At 37.0% G+C, this 19,618-nt stretch overlaps 2 protein-coding genes across 7 annotated transcripts in view; one reads left to right on the top strand and one right to left on the bottom strand.

Annotated features, from left to right (window-relative positions):
* The window catches only part of LOC6052660 (mucin-5AC), a 211,263-nt gene that overhangs the window by 63,407 nt on the left and 128,238 nt on the right, over positions 1-19,618 (top strand). The gene's annotated exons all lie outside the window — the stretch shown is intronic.
* On the bottom strand, positions 99-3,231 carry LOC6046855. Its single transcript, XM_001863939.2, has 5 exons — positions 3,151-3,231; positions 2,522-3,093; positions 649-798; positions 321-584; positions 99-239 (listed from the first exon to the last, which is right to left on the bottom strand). Exons 1-5 carry the CDS (start codon positions 3,229-3,231, stop codon positions 137-139), a joined length of 1,170 nt encoding a protein of 389 aa, XP_001863974.2. The 3' UTR covers positions 99-136.

Here is a 19,618-nt window from a genome sequence, read left to right as displayed (position 1 = left end):
AGAGAGAGTGTGGACACGATAGGGGACGACCGGGAAGACATGCAATCTTCCGGCCGTGTGCCCTTCTTCATTAATTTGAAAATATATGTACTGTTGAGCGGGGGAAAAGTGGTTCAAGTCCAAGTCCACACACCAGCTAGTACACCCGCAGCCGGTTCCACTCGTCGAAGCCGGCGGAATGGCCCGCATTGCGGACCACGATTGATGTGCCGTCAAAGTGCATTCGACGTTCCTCGCGGCTGCAATCAAACACGACAGACAGATGGAAATCAAATTAACGTCCGGATGTGTGCCAAATTGCAAGAGAGAGAGATCCTTACCGCACAAACAGATGCGAAGTTTGACCCATCGAGGCGGTGCAGTGGATGTTGGGCGTCGTAATGGTGGCCGAACCGTTCGTCGGGCTCGTCCGGATGTTGCAACGGTTGTTCATGCGGGCCACCTTCACCAGTCCGTCCACGGTCTGCTGGATGCGGTACCCGTTCAGCTGGAACTGCTCCGTGCCGTCATCGTTGAGCCAAAAGTTTGCACCCTGGGCAATTGTCTCCGCCTCTGCGCAGAACTGGGCACCGACGCGGGCTCCACTGCAAAAAAAAAGAGTCTTCAATTGCCAAGTCCTGTACTCTGTTGGAAACCAGGTTCACTCACTTGAAAAACACCGGACTGATGTAGTCCGTGTTCAGGTCGATGTTAATCATGTCCGAGGTGGTGCGCGTTCCGGCCGCGTCGACCAGGTAAATCAGGGCGCAGCCCTCGCTCGTCAGGCTGATTCCCTTTTGCCACATTTTTGCGTAACGACTGTAGTTGAAAACAAGAAGATTGCATTAGATTTTCAAGTTTTTTTTTTCTAAAATTAGGACAAATGCTTAAAATGTAAAAAAGGAAATTCTTAAAATTCTAGAAATTTAAAAAAAAAAACATTGAAAAATTCTTAACAATCGTATGCTTCTTAATTGTTTTTAATCTTGAAATTCTAAAAATTCTGAAAAATCCAAAAATTTTAAAAATTCTAAAAATTCTCATCATTCTTAAAATTCTTAAAATTCTTAAAATTTTAAAAATTCTAAAAATTCTTAAAATTCTTAAAAATCTTAAAATTATAAAAAAAATTTATAATTTTAAAAATTCTAAAAAATTCTTAAAATTCTTAAAATTATTAAAAATTTTAATTTTTTAGAATTTTTAAAATTCTTAAAATTTTTAAAAAAATTTAAAATTCTTAAAATTCTTAAAATTCTTAAAATTCTTAAAATTCTTAAAATTCTTAAAATTCTTAAAATTCTTAAAATTCTTAAAATTCTTAAAATTCTTAAAATTCTTAAAATTCTTAAAATTCTTAAAATTCTTAAAATTCTTAAAATTCTTAAAATTCTTAAAATTCTTAAAATTCTTAAAATTCTTAAAATTCTTAAAATTCTTAAAATTCTTAAAATTCTTAAAATTCTTAAAATTCTTAAAATTCTTAAAATTCTTAAAATTCTTAAAATTCTTAAAATTCTTAAAATTCTTAAAATTCTTAAAATTCTTAAAATTCTTAAAATTCTTAAAATTCTTAAAATTCTTAAAATTCTTAAAATTCTTAAAATTCTTAAAATTCTTAAAATTCTTAAAATTCTTAAAATTCTTAAAATTCTTAAAATTCTTAAAATTCTTAAAATTCTTAAAATTCTTAAAATTCTTAAAATTCTTAAAATTCTTAAAATTCTTAAAATTCTTAAAATTCTTAAAATTCTTAAAATTCTTAAAATTCTTAAAATTCTTAAAATTCTTAAAATTTTTGAAATTCTTAAAATTCTTAAAATTCTTAAAATTTATAAAATTCTTAAAATTCTTCAAATTCTTCAAATTCTTCAAATTCATCAAATTCTTCAAATTCTTAAAATTCTTAAAATTCTTAAAATTTTTAAAATTCTTAAAATTCTTAAAATTCTTAAAATTCTTAAAATTCTTAAAATTCTTAAAATTCTTAAAATTCTTAAAATTCTTAAAATTCTTAAAATCTTAAAATTCTTAAAATTAATAAAATTCTTAAAATTCTTAAAATTCTTAAAATTCTTAAAATTCTTAAAATTCTTAAAATTCTTAAAATTCTTAAAATTCTTAAAATTCTTAAAATTTTTAAAATTAAAAAAAAATTAAAATTCTTAAAATCCTTACAATTCTTAATTTTTTTGAAAAAATCTTAAATTTTAAAAAAAAAATAATTTTTTTTATTTTTTTTTTAATTTGTAAAAAATATTATTTTTTAAATTTGTAATTTTTTTAATTAATAAATTTTTAAATTCTTATTTTTGAATTATTTGAATTTATTTAGATTTTTTTAATTATATTTTAAGAATTATATATTTTTTTATTTCTTGAAATTTTTGAAATTTTGAAAAAAATCCTTAAATTCTTAAATTTTAAGATTCTGAAAGTCTTAAAGTTTCTAGTTTACTAGTTTTTTTTGATAAATCTGCAGTTTCAAGTCTTAATATAAAATATAGATTTTATCGAGTACACAAAACACCATTCCACTCACATGTACGAATTGTTCCGGCGGCCATCGTACGCAACAATGTCCACCTTGGGCCCGTTCTGGAACACGATTCCGTTCGGGTGCTTCAGCGCCGACAGCGTCCCGTTGTGGGACAGCGCGATGGTCACGTGCTCCTGGCTGTTGATCAGCTTCAGCGACTTGTCGATGGTCATCTCGATGACGACGCCGTCCCGCAGCCGCAGCTGGATGATCCCGTTGGGCATGGCCACCGGACCGAACTGCTGGACCGGCGTCACCGCAAGCGAGTCGCAAGTCAGGTGACGCGGAATTGACGGAATCAGCTGCTGCTGTTGCTGGAGTTGGTGGTGGTGCTGCTGCTGCTGTTGGTAGTACTGGAACAGCTCGCTCGGAGTGGTGCTCCGGACGGCGACCTTCTGCTCCAACGGATGGCTCGAGATGCTGCTCCAGATGCGGCTGTTGACCGGCAGTTCGCCGATGTAACCGATCTCGGGCATGCTCTTGCCGCTGCGCATCCCGCCGGTGGCCTTCTGGCCAAGCGTCGAAGACACAAACGGTGCCGCGGCCACGTTCAATCGGGAGGACTGAGATTTGGCCTGGAACGAAATCCGTCTTGAATCTTCTCACTGGAGTAAAAGTACAACGGAACCCACCTTAGTGAACGGACTCCGCTGAAACGTCGAATGCGGGTGGACCGCTTTGGCCACGTTCGTCGAACTGCTGGAAGACGCCATGGTGTTCGGAAGTTTGCTTCTCGAAATCGTCAAAAGTTGGCGTACAAAAGAAAAATTCACACTTCTACTGCTGTTGCTCAAACACGGCACAATTTCACGCAATTTTACACTTTTTGTCACGCACTGTCGGTTGAAACAACTAAATACTTTTCGCTTCTTCTACGGAAGAACCTGGTTCCGAGGACTGCGAGGGGACACACAAAAAATACACTTCACACTTGAGGAAAAAAATTTGAAACCCGCGTGCTTCACTCGAACGACGCTCCAACTGGCTGTGGCCGTTGTTGACTCTGGTGGTCATAGCAACCGCGAGCCTGCTGCCCGGTCGTGGCCAAGCGCGACCCGATGACCGCGTGGTTGCTAGGAGACGGCGTGAACAGTCATGGCAAGCTGCGATGCGCGAGCGAGTGCGCGCGCGCTTTTTGCGCAACGTGGCGGGTGGTTTGCGCGCGTTGGTGGGTGGTGCGTTTAGTGGGAGCGATGAGTCCAGTGGGTGGGATGAATTCCAATTTGGATTTAGTTATTGAATAGTTATGAATAAAAAAATATAAATATTGAAATAACAAGCCATAGTTTCAACATTTGCATGGAAAAAGGGTGTTTTAAAATGCATTTTACACTAGATCAGTTGTTTTGCAATCATTAGTTGTCAAAAAATGGAAAATTTGCCGAAAACAAACATTTTTGCAAAAAAAAACTATTTGCGATAATAAACATCGAAAATTTTCAAAAATTCAAGAGATTTTTAAGTTGACCCAAACATTTTAAAAATGATTGATGAAACGCAGGAGAAGGCATTTTAAATTGATTTCAACTTAAAAATTCTTAAACTGTGTGCAACTGATTGCACTTAAATTTTCATTGAATTATTGAAATTTTTTGAAAAAAATATTTTTTTGTCCCCTGATTTTTGGGGTCAATTTTGAAGGAGAGCCTAAAATAGTTTTTTTTTAGTTTCTGAGAAAAACAACATATTTTTGCTGCAATCTAGTTTATTGGTTTTCTCCATCATAGGCAGTTCAGGTAAGTTTTTTTTATTTAAACTTGTATAAGAGTATTTTTTCCTTTTACTTTCACTGATCTGTGTTTCCAAAATTCAAAATTTGTTTGAAAAAGCAATGAACAGTTGATTTTTGTTCAAAAACTCATAAATAAGTTTTCGAATTTTCAGTGGTTTACAATCGATTTTACAAGTCTTTTCAAACAAAATTTAAATTTAAGTCAATAATTGTGTTTTCCTCTCAGAGTTTTTAGGAAATTTTGGAAAAAAACAAAAATCAAAATTTGCGATGGCCTAAAGCTTAATATAATCTAATCTAATCTAATCAGACCCTAGCGCAGCCAATCTTTCGAAGGGATTCTGGAGAGTGCCTCAGGTTAGATGACGCCTAGCACTCTTCTTGTCATTTATTAACACTTGCAGTGCACCATTGCATCCGAATGCATTGAAACATCACAAGCGTTAAAGCGGCCAGGCCTACTGCGTAAAGCCGTATCGCAGAGATGATTCGTAATTGGATTGAGTTTGAGCACTGAGTGTTCTAAAAACAACACAATTCTGAATCGACAGAGGAGGAAGAAGCGTGTGGACACACCACCATACGCTCCGTGATTTGGTTGTATTCGTTGGGAGCACCATGCTAAGAAGGTTTGGTACTCCGGAACCCTCTGGGATGGGACATTGTATTTCCACGAATGCCCTGGACACTATTTGCCGTGGTTATAGCGCCACAACTCGCTCTCTGTAACAGTATTCCTAATTCCAGACCACGCTCAACAAGTCGTCATGGCCTAGTGGTTAGCATTTTTGCTTACCAACCCAAAGGACGGGAGATCGAACCCCGCCACGAGCGACTTTGATTTTTCGTTCATATTCATCATTTCGAATTCTGTGTACTTAACTTTCTCGTTGGGAGCAGATGGTATTCGAACCCAGAACCATTTGCTTACAAAGCGAATATCGTAATGGCCTATCTACAATCACTTAGCTTAGAACATCTAAGTAAAGTAGTTACTTAGGAAAGTCTGCAACTTACGTTCGTCATCCACAATCAACTTAGAAAACTTGCTGGGCTGATATACGTTGCTATGCAGTTGTTTGTTTACCTTTGATATGGAAACGTCAACTTACCGTAGATTTTGAAATTTTCCAAACCAAACGTCAGTTTCTAATTTGATTACTTTTCCATTGTAGAAACTCAGATTCATTTCCATTGATACAAATTCCTAAGCTAAGTGAAATTTTCTAAGCTAAGTGATTGTAGATATGCCATAACCAGTCAGCCACGGCCGCTCCTGCGATGGCTTAAAACTTAATTGAATTAAAAAACCAGAAATGTCTTGTTATGTCTTTATAAAAAAAATTAAAAATGTAAGAATATCATGTTACAAAAACGAAAACGAATCTTAAGTAACCACTGATATGCAACATAAATCCAGAATAATTATTCCAACACCAAACAATGTACATAAAGGCAAACTTTCGCTATCACATTGCAACTTGCGCGACAAAACTTCCCCAAGCACTTTCATCCCCAATTATATTTTCGCTCTCCCGCAAGATTCCTCTTCCCGGAACAACATAACGAAAAACTTTCCCAATTACAAACGTTTGATTGCCAAGTTGTCGCTTCTTGTGTATGCTTCGAAACTAGACAATTTCAAGACTTTTTATTCAGCAAAAAAAATAAATAAAAATGTGGCTGTTATTCTATACTTAAAGTTTATTGCCGTCGGGAGTAAAGGCGCGCATCCAATTTTCTGCCTTTTCATTGCGGATGGTCAATTTTCTATGGCCACATTGGTCTGGACTGTACCCTTTGCCCGGTGTCACCATTTCCGGACCCTGAAAAGTGGGGGGACACTTTCCTCCGGATGCAATTGCATGCAATCGGAAGTTCGAACTCAGGGTCTGGTTGCGGAGAATGCGCGGTGTGCTCAACTTTCAAATGGCTAGTAGTTAGTCTGTGGTAAAACTGAAAACTGTATAAAAGCTAACTGCACTTAACCCCCGGTGGTTGGTCACTTTTTCGTTTGACACTTTTTTAGTTTGTACCCCGTTGGTTGGTCAACGTCAAACTAAAAAGTGACGAACTGTCACATTTTACAGGGTGCTCACGCTCACTATCAAAACAAACGTTTGGTAGTGTGTGTGAACGCCGTGTAAAAGGGGTGTCAAACTAAAACGTGACCCCGTTCGTTTGACAACAGTTGGTGTCAAACCATCGGGGTTTGAGTGTATATAATCTATGGTTTAGGGTGCACAGCAGTCAAGGAAGTTGTTGTCTTCTTATCCCAAAAAAGTCAATTTTCCAATAATATGATTGTAAAAAAAGTCAAACTTTGTTTTATTTTATTTTGTGAACAGTACTAAAGGGGATGAATTAAACAGCCGTATCAGTGATTCCCGTAGTTTTGAAGACACTAAAATGTCTGAACAAAAACCTTAACACATAAAAATGCATTAACTCGAATATTTATGAAATTCCAAATTACCAGTCAAGAATTTTAGTAATTACTAATTACTTCCAGTCTTAAGCCTTAATAGAAACCTTTGAGATTATTTTTTCCGAAATAAAAAAAAACTGAAAATTTCTACGCAGTTTCTAACCTAAAATTGATTAAATTGAGCCCACCGTGTAGTTGAATTTCGTTACTGAGTTTAGATGCAGCTCTTAAGAGTTGATTCTGTAACGAGCGTGCCAAGAAATGGACAGTTTTATGTGTCCTTCGCCTCCGGAAAGGCCCAGAGTCTGGACCGGAAACGTCTCTGCACTCGGGTGAGAAATAAAAAGCTCGCTGGCTTGACTTTGGCCCCACGACAAACATACGTTGGCAGCCACTCAACTGGAGTGAGTGTATTAAAACGGAATAATTGCCTTTGGGCCACAGGGAGCAGTAAATCCTGAAATAATACCCAATGATGAAGAAGGCTTTCATTGAGTTGTTGTTTCATGGCCTGTTCGTCAGAAGAAAAGTTTTTTTTCAACTTTGAGTAACATTCCTTCAGCGTGCAAACTTTCAGAATTTCTCCCGTTACATTTAACCCACAATCCGTTTAACGGCCACTCTGATCAAACTTGCCTTCACGTCGAGCAGCAGATTGACTTCAGTGATGTCGATAGAGAGTTTTACACATTCCTTCAGTGTAGTACAACTAGTGTTGTACAAACTACCCGGAAAACCTTCCCCCCCGGGGCAGCATGCCAAAGAACGAGGAGCGAGCTGTAAACTGTGTCAGGAAAACTTTGCGAAAAGTGTAAATATTTTCCTTTTTCCCGACACTTGCCTTCTAAAAGCTTTTGCCTCGTTGTTTTCGCTGCTCTTCTTCAGGGCAAAGTGCAAAATGACTGCTAACATGTTTGAAATGTTATTCCGGGAACGAGGTTTAAAATTAACTTGCCTGAGCTACATTTTAAAACTATATTTGGAGAGGATTTCTTGCAACATTTTTTCCCGGAAATCTGAAAATGCGCTCATTGTTTGGCTGCGATCGAAGAATGTGCTCCAAATTTGCTCCGATGACGACCTCAACCTTGTTTTGGTGCACTTTGCAAATCGTGGAAATTGGTGCGAGCAAAAACTTGTTATAAATAGTAGGAATGCATAAACTAGTCCGAGTGTATGATTGAAAGCAGGTATTCGACTGAAAATAAACAGAAATTTTGCGATCCAGATCGTTTCCTGGTAGATTTTGCTTCGGAGTAACCGATAATTTTAATTTGTTCAAACTCACATAAGCGTGCAAACATTAACCCAATTGAAATGACAGGGAAAAAGTACTCAATTCAGAGTTCCACTTAATTCATTTGAATTCAATCAATCAGTTTCAGGTCAGTTTCAGTTCAGTTTCAGTTTCAGTTCAGTTTCAGTTCAGTTTCAGTTCAGTTTCAGTTCAGTTTCAGTTCAGTTTCAGTTCAGTTTCAGTTTTTTAACGTGATTTTTGTCTTCTCCGTGTCAACGATTCATCAAATCATTGCTTTTTCAATAAACTTTGCCTAATCTCCCGTTCATCCTAAGCAAACTTTTATCGATATTGATAAGGTACGTGCTCAGAAAAGCGGTTCCTCCGGGCGCTGTACCGAAGTTTATCCGGACCCAGAACACGATTTGCGGCCCCACGTGTGCAATATTATTTCCACCGAAAACCAATCTTGGCCAACCTGAACTCAAATTTTACCCAAATGATATTGCGTTTTCGGGCGCTGTTGACTCTCTTCTCTCTCTCTCTCTCTCTCTTCCTTCCACAAGTGGGTTGTGATTTCAATAAAATACTTTGGCAAGTGCCAGCATTAGCGCCGGGGAAAATCGGGTGAATAAGCGCCAAAGTGTTTCACGGTAATAATCTATTTGTGCGAATGGAGGTGTGATTTGGTCCGCCCACGCGAAACTGTGATTGCCCCCTGACGGAACGCAATTTTACGTGGGTGGTTTGTCGGGCCATGTTTGCAGTGGGTAATTTGTCCGTGTTAATTTTTATTCGCTTCAAAAGAGGGATCTGATTGGAAATGAAATGTTTCTTTTTAGCGTGTATCTTTGTCATGCTAGGACTATTGACTGACGACTCCCTCGGCAAACGTCAAACCATACAAAATTGCTCACGGATCTTTTCTGGAAGAGATCTATACTCATTTGACGTTTACTGGGGTGTCGAAAAGTTTAACTATGTTACTGTTTTAAAAACAATCCAAAACGCTTTGCATTCAATAATGGGTAAATCAGAGAACTGCAAATTTAAGGGAATATCACTCACAGTGCATCGAAAACTGAGTAAAATTCACCCAAATCTTATTTACTCATTTCAAAGTAGATTCGGTTTTGACGAGGACTACGTGATTTGAAAGGAGGGAATGACAGTTATGCAACAGTGTTGCCAAAAATCCTAAAATAATTAATTATTTAAAGTTTAAAGAAAATTCATTCAAAATGCTCCGCGAAATTTACATTACTAATTCCATTTTCCACGGGAGCGCGTCTCCAAAGGGATCATCCAAAACCGAGCTCCAAAAGTAAACGAACATCCATCGATTAATATTCAAATTTTCCAAATCGCTATCCCTGATTGAATCCCGGTGGGCTCATTAATTATTCATGCAAAAGTGCTTTTTTTCTGCACGACATCGCGCGTGTCTTTTCCACCTTTCCCCCTTATCCGGTCCCCCATCCCGGGTTCCGTCCATCGAGTGACGTCTGAGAGGGTCCCACTTCATCATCCGACGACGCCGATCGTCAGCCGATGACAGGTATCCTTCGATCACGCTCATCAGACAGCGCTGGCAGCACTGGCCTTTGTTCTGGCACCGTGTTCGCCTTATTGATGTCGGTCTATTTATTGTCCCACGCCACGGACATCAGAATGGTGAAATGATATTTTACGCCCCGGTTCCCATGAACGGTTTTCCCTAGAATCCGGGGGTGTCTCACTTCCTGAATCCTAAACGGACGGCGAAGTGTTCGCAGAAACCGACCTCTTCCGAGTCCTCTTCAAAAAGACATTAATTTCCAGCCAACGTTCCGCGGAAACTCCCTTGTCTCCTTTCGTGTTTTTTCCCCCGGGACGAGGCTTTTGTGTTTGCTTGGGAATCAATAAATCCTAAAATAAATCAGGCGTTCAGGGTTGCCAACCTTTTGACAGCTCAAATTGACATTGTTTCCTTGTTTGATTGCATCTAAATCGATTTGATTTGGAAATTGTCTAAAAATGAAATTTAACGTGCATTAATATCAATTGACCAGTGTTGCCAGATTGAACAAACGTGCAACAAACAGTCATTTTCACAGCGAATTTGTGGTTATGTTCAATAAACAACAAATTTGCATGTTTGAACCTGCCGCCACCGTCACACTATTGTCTGCTGAACCATGTGGAAAATTAACCGACCAGAGGCGGTGCCTTCGAATCGATTACGGTACGGCTCAGCGGGCCCGGAAGTCGATGAACCGGAAGAAATTTATGTGTGTGAGGATATTAATAAACGGGTTCTGGAGCTTGCAGCCGACCGACACACACGTGTTTATTTTGAACTTTTTCGATTACCTTCCGGGTTGAACCTCCCCTTTTATTTCAGCGTGTATTTTGAGTTGGGTGAATAAAGTTCTTTTGATGATTTTGGGTCTAATCTGAAATTGACAGCAAATGGGTATTTGAAGCGTCACGTTGCCCGGAACTCGTCGACTGGGAAAATTCTGCGGAAACCGGATGTAACATTGTATGGAAATTCGGGAAAAGGGACGGAAAACACACGCCCTTTCACTCAATCGGAACGACATTTCGCCACCGTTTGATCTGCCAGAAGCAATTTCGACAACCAAATTGTCGTTCCTGGTGGACGGATTTTGGTCACAGCTTTTGTCGCGCGCGAGATTCAATTAAATTTCGCATCAAATCGCAATCACGCTACTGCGAATCGATTATGAAATTCTCAATCGCGCAAAAACGATTTGCTTGCGTTTCAAATAATAGTGTAAACGTCAGTTTAGTCGTTCACTCTAAGGCTGGCGCTGAAGAGATTTATTTTTATTATTCGATTCTTCTCGCAAACGTCAATCCGTCCAAAAGTGCTGCCGAATCTTTTCCGGAGATCCGGATAAGATTCGCAGCAATTTATGCTGGTATGACGTTTGCTGAAGTTGCCAAACAAATTGGTTATGATTAGGGTTAGTGAAATTTCACGATTTCGCGGACAGCGTGAAATCCGTGAAATTTTGCTTTTTTCCGCGAAATTTCGTGAAATTGTATGTTTGTGTTAAACTGTAACGATATTTCTCAAAATAATTTATCAAACTCAAAAAGGAATGAAAATAATCTAAATAATTACTGCATAGTTAAGCAGTTTAATTATTAATATATATATATTTTTATATTTTTTTCTAAATAACAAAATAAAAAATATTTGATCCATATAGACTATTTAAGTAAATTTTATTATTTTTCAATTAAAAAGCTTGATATAAACTATTTGAAGAATTGTTCAGTTAACTAAATTTTTTTTTGCTATTTTATTTGAAAGGTTTTGTGGGTTTTGTTTCAATAGAAATTCAAATAATCCAGCTGTGTTTTATTCAAAATAAAATGAAGAGTAAATTTTTATTTTTCAAATTACCTTTTAAACACATTTCAGATTTTTTTCTGAGTCCTGTTTAATTTTAACAATATTTGATTATTTGGGTGGATAATTCCCGTGAAAGATAAAAAAAAATACTGTATTTTTTTGTTTTCTGTTCTCATTTTGAATTAAAAAATTTCGAAGTTAAGTTTTTGATAAGTGAGATGAAAACTTTAAAAAATATTTTAAATGGGCTAACTGTCGCAGAAAATTGTAATAATTTTACTCATTTTGGCTGAACAAGATTGTTTAATCTTGCTTTGATATGAAATTTAATAAAATGCAAATCAGCGAAAACTTTTTATCTTTACTAGTCTAATATTTAAAAAAATACACTTTTTTTCAAAAAATATAAAGTGCTCATCCATAAACCAGGTGGAAACTTTTTTGAAAATTAGGAGAACTTTGTTTTTGTGTCACGTTCAAATTAAGTGAAGTTTTTTTTTAGTTTACTGATGTGATTTAAACATAAGATTTTCAGAATTATTCTAACATTTTTCACGTTCCGCGAAATTTGCGTGAAATTTGGTGTTTTGATATTGAGGTCCCCGTGAAATTTGCAATTTTCAAGCGTGAAAAATCTCTAAGCCTAGTTATGATACACGATAACCCCGATTGTTTGACACCCCTTTTAAACGGAGCTCACACACACTACCAAAAGTTTGTTTTGATAGTGTGCGTGAGCGCCGTGTAAAAAGTGACAGTTCGTCACTTTTTTGTTTGACTTTGACCAACCAACGGGGTACAAACTATAAAAGTGTCAAACGAACCCCCCCACCGGGGGTTGAGTGTACTGCTAGCAAATAACAACATTTATCATCAACATCGTCATTTCAGCTGTCAAAACTATTTAGCACGAAAAGAAGTTTTATTCAAAATATCGGATAACTCAGTTTTTGTTAAATGATCCTACTCAGAATGGAGGAAATGAAGCATCTGTCAGATTTGAGTGAATTTTATACAGAATTAAATGAAATCTGTGCGAAATTTTACCAGAGCGGAGTTTACTCAAATCTGAATTATGCCCAATTTACACATTTGTGAGTAGGTTCGGGTTGAACAAAAAATTGAGTTATTTTGAACGTGCGTTTAGAAATTTTAGAAAGGCGCCATTCACAAATGACGTAGCGTTTATGGGAGGAAAGCGGGGATATTTAAATATTGTGAGAAAAAACGCTGCGAGGGGGAGATCTTAAATCTTATCTTGTGTGACACGTTGGCCAGTGTTGCCAGGATTGAGTGTTGTCAATTTTCAAAACCTCTAATCTGCTGAACTCATCCCTAATGGCCCAGACATGACCGGTTAAGGACAGGTGTGATGAGATAATTATTCCTTTATAGCTGACTAATCACCATTACTTGCGGCCATCGGTGAGGCGTGACAAGACAAACATCTTGGCTGGCGAAGGATTAAGGTTAATACCTTGGCTAATGCCGTCGCCTTTGGCACCTATTCTAAGATATAGGGAGAGGGTAAACTCATCTTTTAGTACTGAAGCTGGTTGAAGGAGGAGGAGAAGAAGAAGTTGATATCCATTTTATATGTATATTTATGGAGCCATCACTTCCACGTGTCGGAGCCTTGGTGAACGAGGGCGATCCTTGAGATAAGTCGAAAGGAATTTGCATATTTGCACACTAACATACGTGCTGAAGACGTTGAGATGAGGTGGTTGCTTTGATGAGGTGAGACAGCAATTAATTCTATGAAGAATTCGTTAAAATCCGCAAATCAAAATAGATTTACTGTTGCTCATCCCAGCAACCCAAGGTAAATAACCTGCCTTCGCGGGTACAGCCAGCCTTTAAAGTTTCAACTGAACCGTGCCATGAATCGGCCTCAATTCAATTTGTAGAGCCCCTCGATCCCGGTCCCGCAACCCTTTCTAGCCGCGAGCACTGATTGTGGGAAATGGCCACAGGACATGCAAACACCAGCACGGTGCACGTGCTACTGACTGGCGTGCACCGGAAATGGAAATGGATCCACTTTCCATGGCCGGCTGTGATGTCCTTGTGCTCCTATTTTGAAATTCCCTCTTTCCGATGTGGAAAACCAGCGGGCACAATGACTTGCTTGGTCTCTACTTAATCCTTTGGATGGAATGAACTGTAAACGGGGGCAAGGGGAAGTCCATAAACGATGCTCCGAAACCCTTCTCAAATGGCTTGATAAAGTGTCAGATGAAGCAGTTGGGATAATGGCATTAGAAGTGGCCGATTGGACTGTCCAAAGCAGTGGCAGCAGGCCTTGATACGGGTCCTTGGAGACACTCGCCCGAAGAGTCAACAAGTGTGTGAGCCCCCGATCGATAACTGAAGAACTGCAGTGTCACGCACGTTGCCCGGGTAACTGGGTCGTCGTCAGTTACGGGGCAATCATCACACGCCATCACGAAATGACGGATTAGCCGATCCGTCACGGGTTGCTAATTCTGAAACTCATGTTGCCGCATCGAGCGACATGGCAAAGTACAAATTGGCCTTCCGTCCCCAGAATTTGCGCGGGCCCCGGTAGGATAGTCAACAAGTTTATAGTCTGGCAAACCTGAAAAGATGTTTGGCATTTTGGCAACCTGGTTCCAAAACGAGTTCACCAAACTATAAACACGCCCAGAACCCGGGTGTACGGGTGGAAGCGCTTATCGTTCGTTCGAACATCAACAAACTCCAGCCAAAAGTACGTGTCAAGCGCCTCGCACCGCCGACAAATGAGACAGCCCACAAATTGATGAGCGCCATTTAGTGCCGTGCGACGTAGTAGGCGTGCTATAGCTGGCTGGTGGTGATATCCTTGACAGCTACCTCTATGGGCGCTTTTTTCGTGTTTCGCCTAAATTTATGTACATGCAAAGCCTGCTACTGCTCCGTTGGCTCGATTTCGGTTTGGGGTTCGTCCTTAAAACATGCAACTGAATGGCTTTCCGAGCGAAGCATTGAATAACTCTCACGTCACTTATGAGCGACCCTTCACCTGATATTAAGACGGGGGTTCGAGTTCGAGCCTTGCGTGATTGAGTTGACTTGGACGGGCTTTGCGCCAGGTTGGACTCCGAGGGGTAAAAGTTTGAACGTGTGTCTCTTGATGTGCGTGTTCAAGTGAGCAAATATTGGTTGGGAAAACAAAATTTTGAGTTAAAAGAACGCAATTACTTCTGGTTAGGATTTTGTAATCTCTATCTTGAAACAGTGCTAACCTAGTAACATTTTTAAACTTACAGGTTTTATCATGGTTCTGCAAACCTTCATACGGCCTATATGGGCTTTTATGGCCTACTTAAAACCTAAAATGTTACTAGGGTTGTCTTTTAGTTAGAGATGGGCGAAACCGCTCTTTTTTAGAAGCCGCTCATTGTTGTTCGTTCACTAAAAAGAGCCGCTCTTTTGGACGAGCCGCTCATTTTCAAAATTAGGAAACTGGAAATAAGTTTTAAAACTTAAAAGTGGTGTTTGGCAGCAATGCTATTTTGGGATAAATTTTTATAAGCAATTATTTTTCAATTGAGAATTGCATTTTCAATTCTAAAAACAAATTTTGTGAAGCAATTTGTTCAAAATTCGATAAATTATATTTATTACAAGTTAAAAAATCATTCTATCTTGGAAGGATTCTTTCAAAAGACCGGAGTTTAAAAAAGAACCGTGGTTCTTTTTTTGTGAGCCATGGTTCGTTCGCTCTTTTTAGTGAACCGGCTCTTTGAGCGGCTCGCTCTTTTTTACCCGCCTCTACTTTAGGTAATGATTCAGATTATTATCAATTTGATGTTTAAAAAAAAATTACCGTGACTTCATTGAAGATTTTCTGCTCTCTTTTTGCAAAAATGCGATTATTATCATACGAAAAGGCTTTTATTATTATTCAAAAATCTGTACCTTGAGATCATAACTTTTTTTCTGAGTCCGTCCCAATATCTACAACTTTGCCGAAGACACCAAATTGATCAGAGAATTCGTTCTCAAGATCAAGATTTTTGAATATTTTACACTATACTTTTACAGCTGTCAAAATTGTATGGAGACTTGTGAGAACAAAGTGATGACGAAAAAAGTTTTCATGCACAGAAACAAAAGTCGAATTTTGGAAGGTTGAAAATATGTTTGTTTGATAATTACCTCTTTTTTCTGTAATTTTTACTAAAAAAAACACGTAAAAATGTGAACCTTATGAAAATCCACCAGTTCCTGATGTAATATAATATAAAAATGACACAAAATCATTCCTTGGTGAATATTACCATAGTTTATTCAGAGAGGTTACTACACTACACTGAAAAAATATTATGTTTTCAGTCATGAGCAATGTAATTAGCTTATATCTGTAAGCTCATACATCCAATTGAAATGTGGTCAAAGACAAACTTATGGGAAATTTGACGAGCGTTCCGTTAAACATATTTTCGAGACTGAAAAATTAAGTCTGTCATATAGAAATTGCCAAAAACCGTCAAAAAACCTATTTTTTCAACATTTTTATTTTTAAAACCACTGTAACTTCACAAGGATTGGACTTAGGACAATGGTCAATATGAAGACTTTTATGTAAAATTGTCTGGAGAATCGACTCTCGTGTTCGGTTTTTGAAAATTTTGACGTTTAGAGCACTTTAAAAAAAAAACAGTTACAGTAAATGATTTTTGTATTTTTTTAGGTGAGCTGCTCCATCCTGCATTTTTCGTGAGTCTTTTTGTAATATCTTAGGCTATTTTCAAAAAAAAATTGAACGAAAAAATATCGTGGGCTCACCTTCAAATTTGACTTTTAAACTTAAAAATCAAAAAATCTCGTTAAAGTGGATAGCAAGCCCGTCAAATTTCCTACAAGTTTGTCTTTGACCACTTTTTGATACGATGCAATGGCTTCGAGATACAGCAATATTTAAATTACAAAATACAAAAATATTTAAAACACTTACGCCCTTCTCAAATGTCATGATCGAGTGTAACTGGCTCCATATACACAAAAATGGCTTTTATATGCCTAGGATAACATGTCTACAAAGTTTCATTGAAATCGGAGAGGGTCGAGAAAAAAGTACCTAAAAAATTCCTGTTTTGGGCTGGAATTGCCCATAATTGGAATCACAAAAAAATATTTTTCATATTTTTGATTGTCGACCTTAGCATGGCCTCCAAATTGATGTCGGACACAATGGAGGTGATGAAATATTAAAAAAGTGCATTTTGTAAGCAAATATGTAACCAATGGTAAGGTTACTAACCATTATTCAAATGTGACTAAAATGGGGTAGCAAAACTCAAATTTGATGTTAACAAAAAATCGAAAAAGAAATTTTTATTCGTGATTCGATAAAACAAAGTTCCAAAAAAATGAAATGAACTTTTTTGGCTGATTTTTAACCTAAATGGTTCGAAATGTAACTTTCAAAATATTCTTCAATATCAAATCATTCAATCCGGTGGAAATGATTTAACTTTTAATTAAACAAATCTTCTACCAAACACAAATGTTGTCCGTCGACAACCCTCGGCATCCCAAAGCATCCCAAAAGTCAGTCGCCAAAGCCTCCCCTGGGCATGTGTTTTTGTCACGATGTCACACCCCCCGAAAATCCTCTCCCGGTGGGAAAAAAGGTCACAAATTAACACCCTTTAATTGTCGCCTTTTCGTGTTCCAATGGAAAAGGTCAGACCTCCTCTGGATGTTCCCACAGCGTTGTTAATTGTCTCTTTTAGCCAAATTTAACTAAATTTACACATACAGAGAGAGGCTGGCGGTGACAGTTTGCGGTGAGCTTGGAAATAACCCCGGAACCCTTTTCCCGAGGAACGTTTGGGTGTGACAACGGTAAATTGGATGTTCAAATTGGTATGAATATTAAAATCCTATTTGGCAGATGCTCTACAGGTTTTCGGGTGAAGGAGGGCAAAACGAGTAGTTGGGAGGTGGCAGCTTATGACATTTTTGATTTAATTTTTCAAACAATTGCTGCACAAGAATGGGACGAATGAGTGATCAAAAACAAAAAATAAAACAAATCGAAATAAATATTGTGCTCCCTTGATGATAGCCTTTTCAAAAGCCACAGCAAACTTCGGAGGACCTCCTGTGGGCAGAATCCCATATGGTTTCGTTCTCATCAAAGAGAGATAAATCATAATATATTGTCAGCAGCTGCCACCACCATCATCGTACCACATAATGTGACACGATTATTTCAATAATGCTCTTATGTGAAAATTTACAATGCTGCCATAAGCCACCCCCTCCCAGCTTCCTTCACACCCACACATTGACATTTCCGATTTCCTGACGAAATAAGCACATCAAAGCCGTCGTTATTTGGCTTCCGGGGGGCGGGAGAACGCGGGTCTCGTGGCGCAGGGGTAGCGGCTTCGGCTGCCGATCCCGATGATGCTATGAGACGCGGGTTCGATTCCCGCCTTATCCACTGAGCTTCTATCGGATGGTGAAGTAAAACGTCGGTCCCGGTTTCTCCTGTCTCGTCAGAGGCGCTGGAGCAGAAATCCCACGTTAGAGGAAGGCCATGCCCCGGGGGGCGTAGTGCCAATAGTTTCGTTTTTCGGGGCGGGAGAACACAAGTTCATTTTTTATTACATTTTATTTTGCTTGAGCTTGATTTAGTATCACAGCAGCTGAGAATCCTTTCAAATAAATAATGTACGCTTTGGGGCGTTTTGTTGTCTTGCTCAAATATGAAAAATGTGGCAAAAAGAAAGCTTCTTTTCACCTCGATGCCATAGATCATAGAGCTACATAATGTATCACTCATCAAATAAGGTTACGGACATGTGATTAACGTTTTCTTTTTAAATATGTAATCTAAACATTTTAGAAATTTCAATATAAATTATGTTTTTTTTTCTAATATTTAAAGTCCAATATTTATTTGTAAAAGAAGAAATTGCTGACTTTATCCATCAAGGGTTAAATTTTCCTTAAAGCTTGACAAAATGTGTTGTTACAAAGGGTAGAAACTTTCGAACGGGGTCCATCCGAAATGCTGACACAGAGCATGACTTCACCATCAGTATGGGAACCATCAATAACAGCCATCGTGATAGAGGCTGATGGAGATTTATGGCTGCGCCGCCAAATTGTCTCCTCCAGCTTGGCGATAAACAGATGATTAAGAAAATGATGAAGGATAAGCTTGGCACTGCGACTAAATAGTGTGATTTGTATTGTATTAAGTTTTGCCAGATTGTTAACACTTCAGTATAATTTTCTCCTTAATTACAAGGTCGTGACTTATCAATAGCATTCTAATATACCACAATGTTTGATATTTAAAACGTTCACTAGTTAGAGACCATCCGTAAACCACGTGGTAACGTTTTTGGGAATCCGTTTAAATTAATAAATTAACAAATTAATAAATGAATGAATTAATAAATTAATAAATTAATAAATTAATAAATTAATAAATTAATAAATTAATAAATTAATAAATTAATAAATTAATAAATTAATAAATTAATAAATTAATAAATTAATAAATTAATAAATTAATAAATTAATAAATTAATAAATTAATAAATTAATAAATTGATAAATTAATAAATTAATAAATTAATAAATTAATAAATTATTAATTAATAAATTAATAAATTATTAATTAATAAATTAATAAATTAATATATTAATAAATTAATTAATTAATGAATTAATAAATTAATAAATTAATAAATTAATAAATTAATAAATTAATAAATTAATTAGTTAATAAATTAATAAATTAATAAATTAATAAATTAATAAATTAATAAATTAATAAATAAATAAATTAATAAATTATAAATTGATAAATTAGTAAATTAATAAATTAATAAATTATAAATTAATAAATTAATAAATTAATAAATTAAAAAATTAAAAAATTAATAAATTAATAAATTAATAAATTAATAAATTAATAAATTAATAAATTAATAAATTAATAAGATAATAAATTAATTGATTCATAAATAATTAAATTAATGAATTAATAAATTCATAAATTCATAAATTATTAAAATCAATGCTGAGATGTTCTCCCAAAATCTCATGAGAGACCGATCATCCACCCTCCAAAAAAAAGTCCGTCAAAACAAAGACAGATATGTATTTCAGCTGTAGCCAAAAGCCAAAAAAGCGGCAAAAGCAGTAGGCCAAGCGAATCCCTTCGTTAGCATCGCAATCCGGATTCCGAAGGACCACAGGCATAGCATGACACCGGCATGGTTTACCCTAATTCCCAACAGGGCATCCAATTTTATTTTCTCGTTTTTTTTTGCTATCCGAGTAGAGGTTAGTTTTGCGAA

Source organism: Culex quinquefasciatus, chromosome 3, assembly GCF_015732765.1.
Source record: "Culex quinquefasciatus strain JHB chromosome 3, VPISU_Cqui_1.0_pri_paternal, whole genome shotgun sequence".
Taxonomy (NCBI): Eukaryota; Metazoa; Arthropoda; class Insecta; order Diptera; family Culicidae; genus Culex; species Culex quinquefasciatus.
This window is presented reverse-complemented; position numbering and strand designations above follow the sequence as displayed.

Excerpts from the sequence above, each read along its gene's own strand:
- LOC6046855 (XM_001863939.2), bottom strand. The coding sequence starts at position 3,231 with ATGGCGTCTTCCAGCAGTTCGACGAACGTGGCCAAAGCGGTCCACCCG. Across the intron at positions 799-2,521 it reads CGCCGGAACAATTCGTACAT|TCGTTACGCAAAAATGTGGC; the intron begins GTGAGTGGAATG and ends TTTCAACTACAG. Across the intron at positions 240-320 it reads ACTTCGCATCTGTTTGTGCG|CCGCGAGGAACGTCGAATGC; the intron begins GTAAGGATCTCT and ends GTTTGATTGCAG.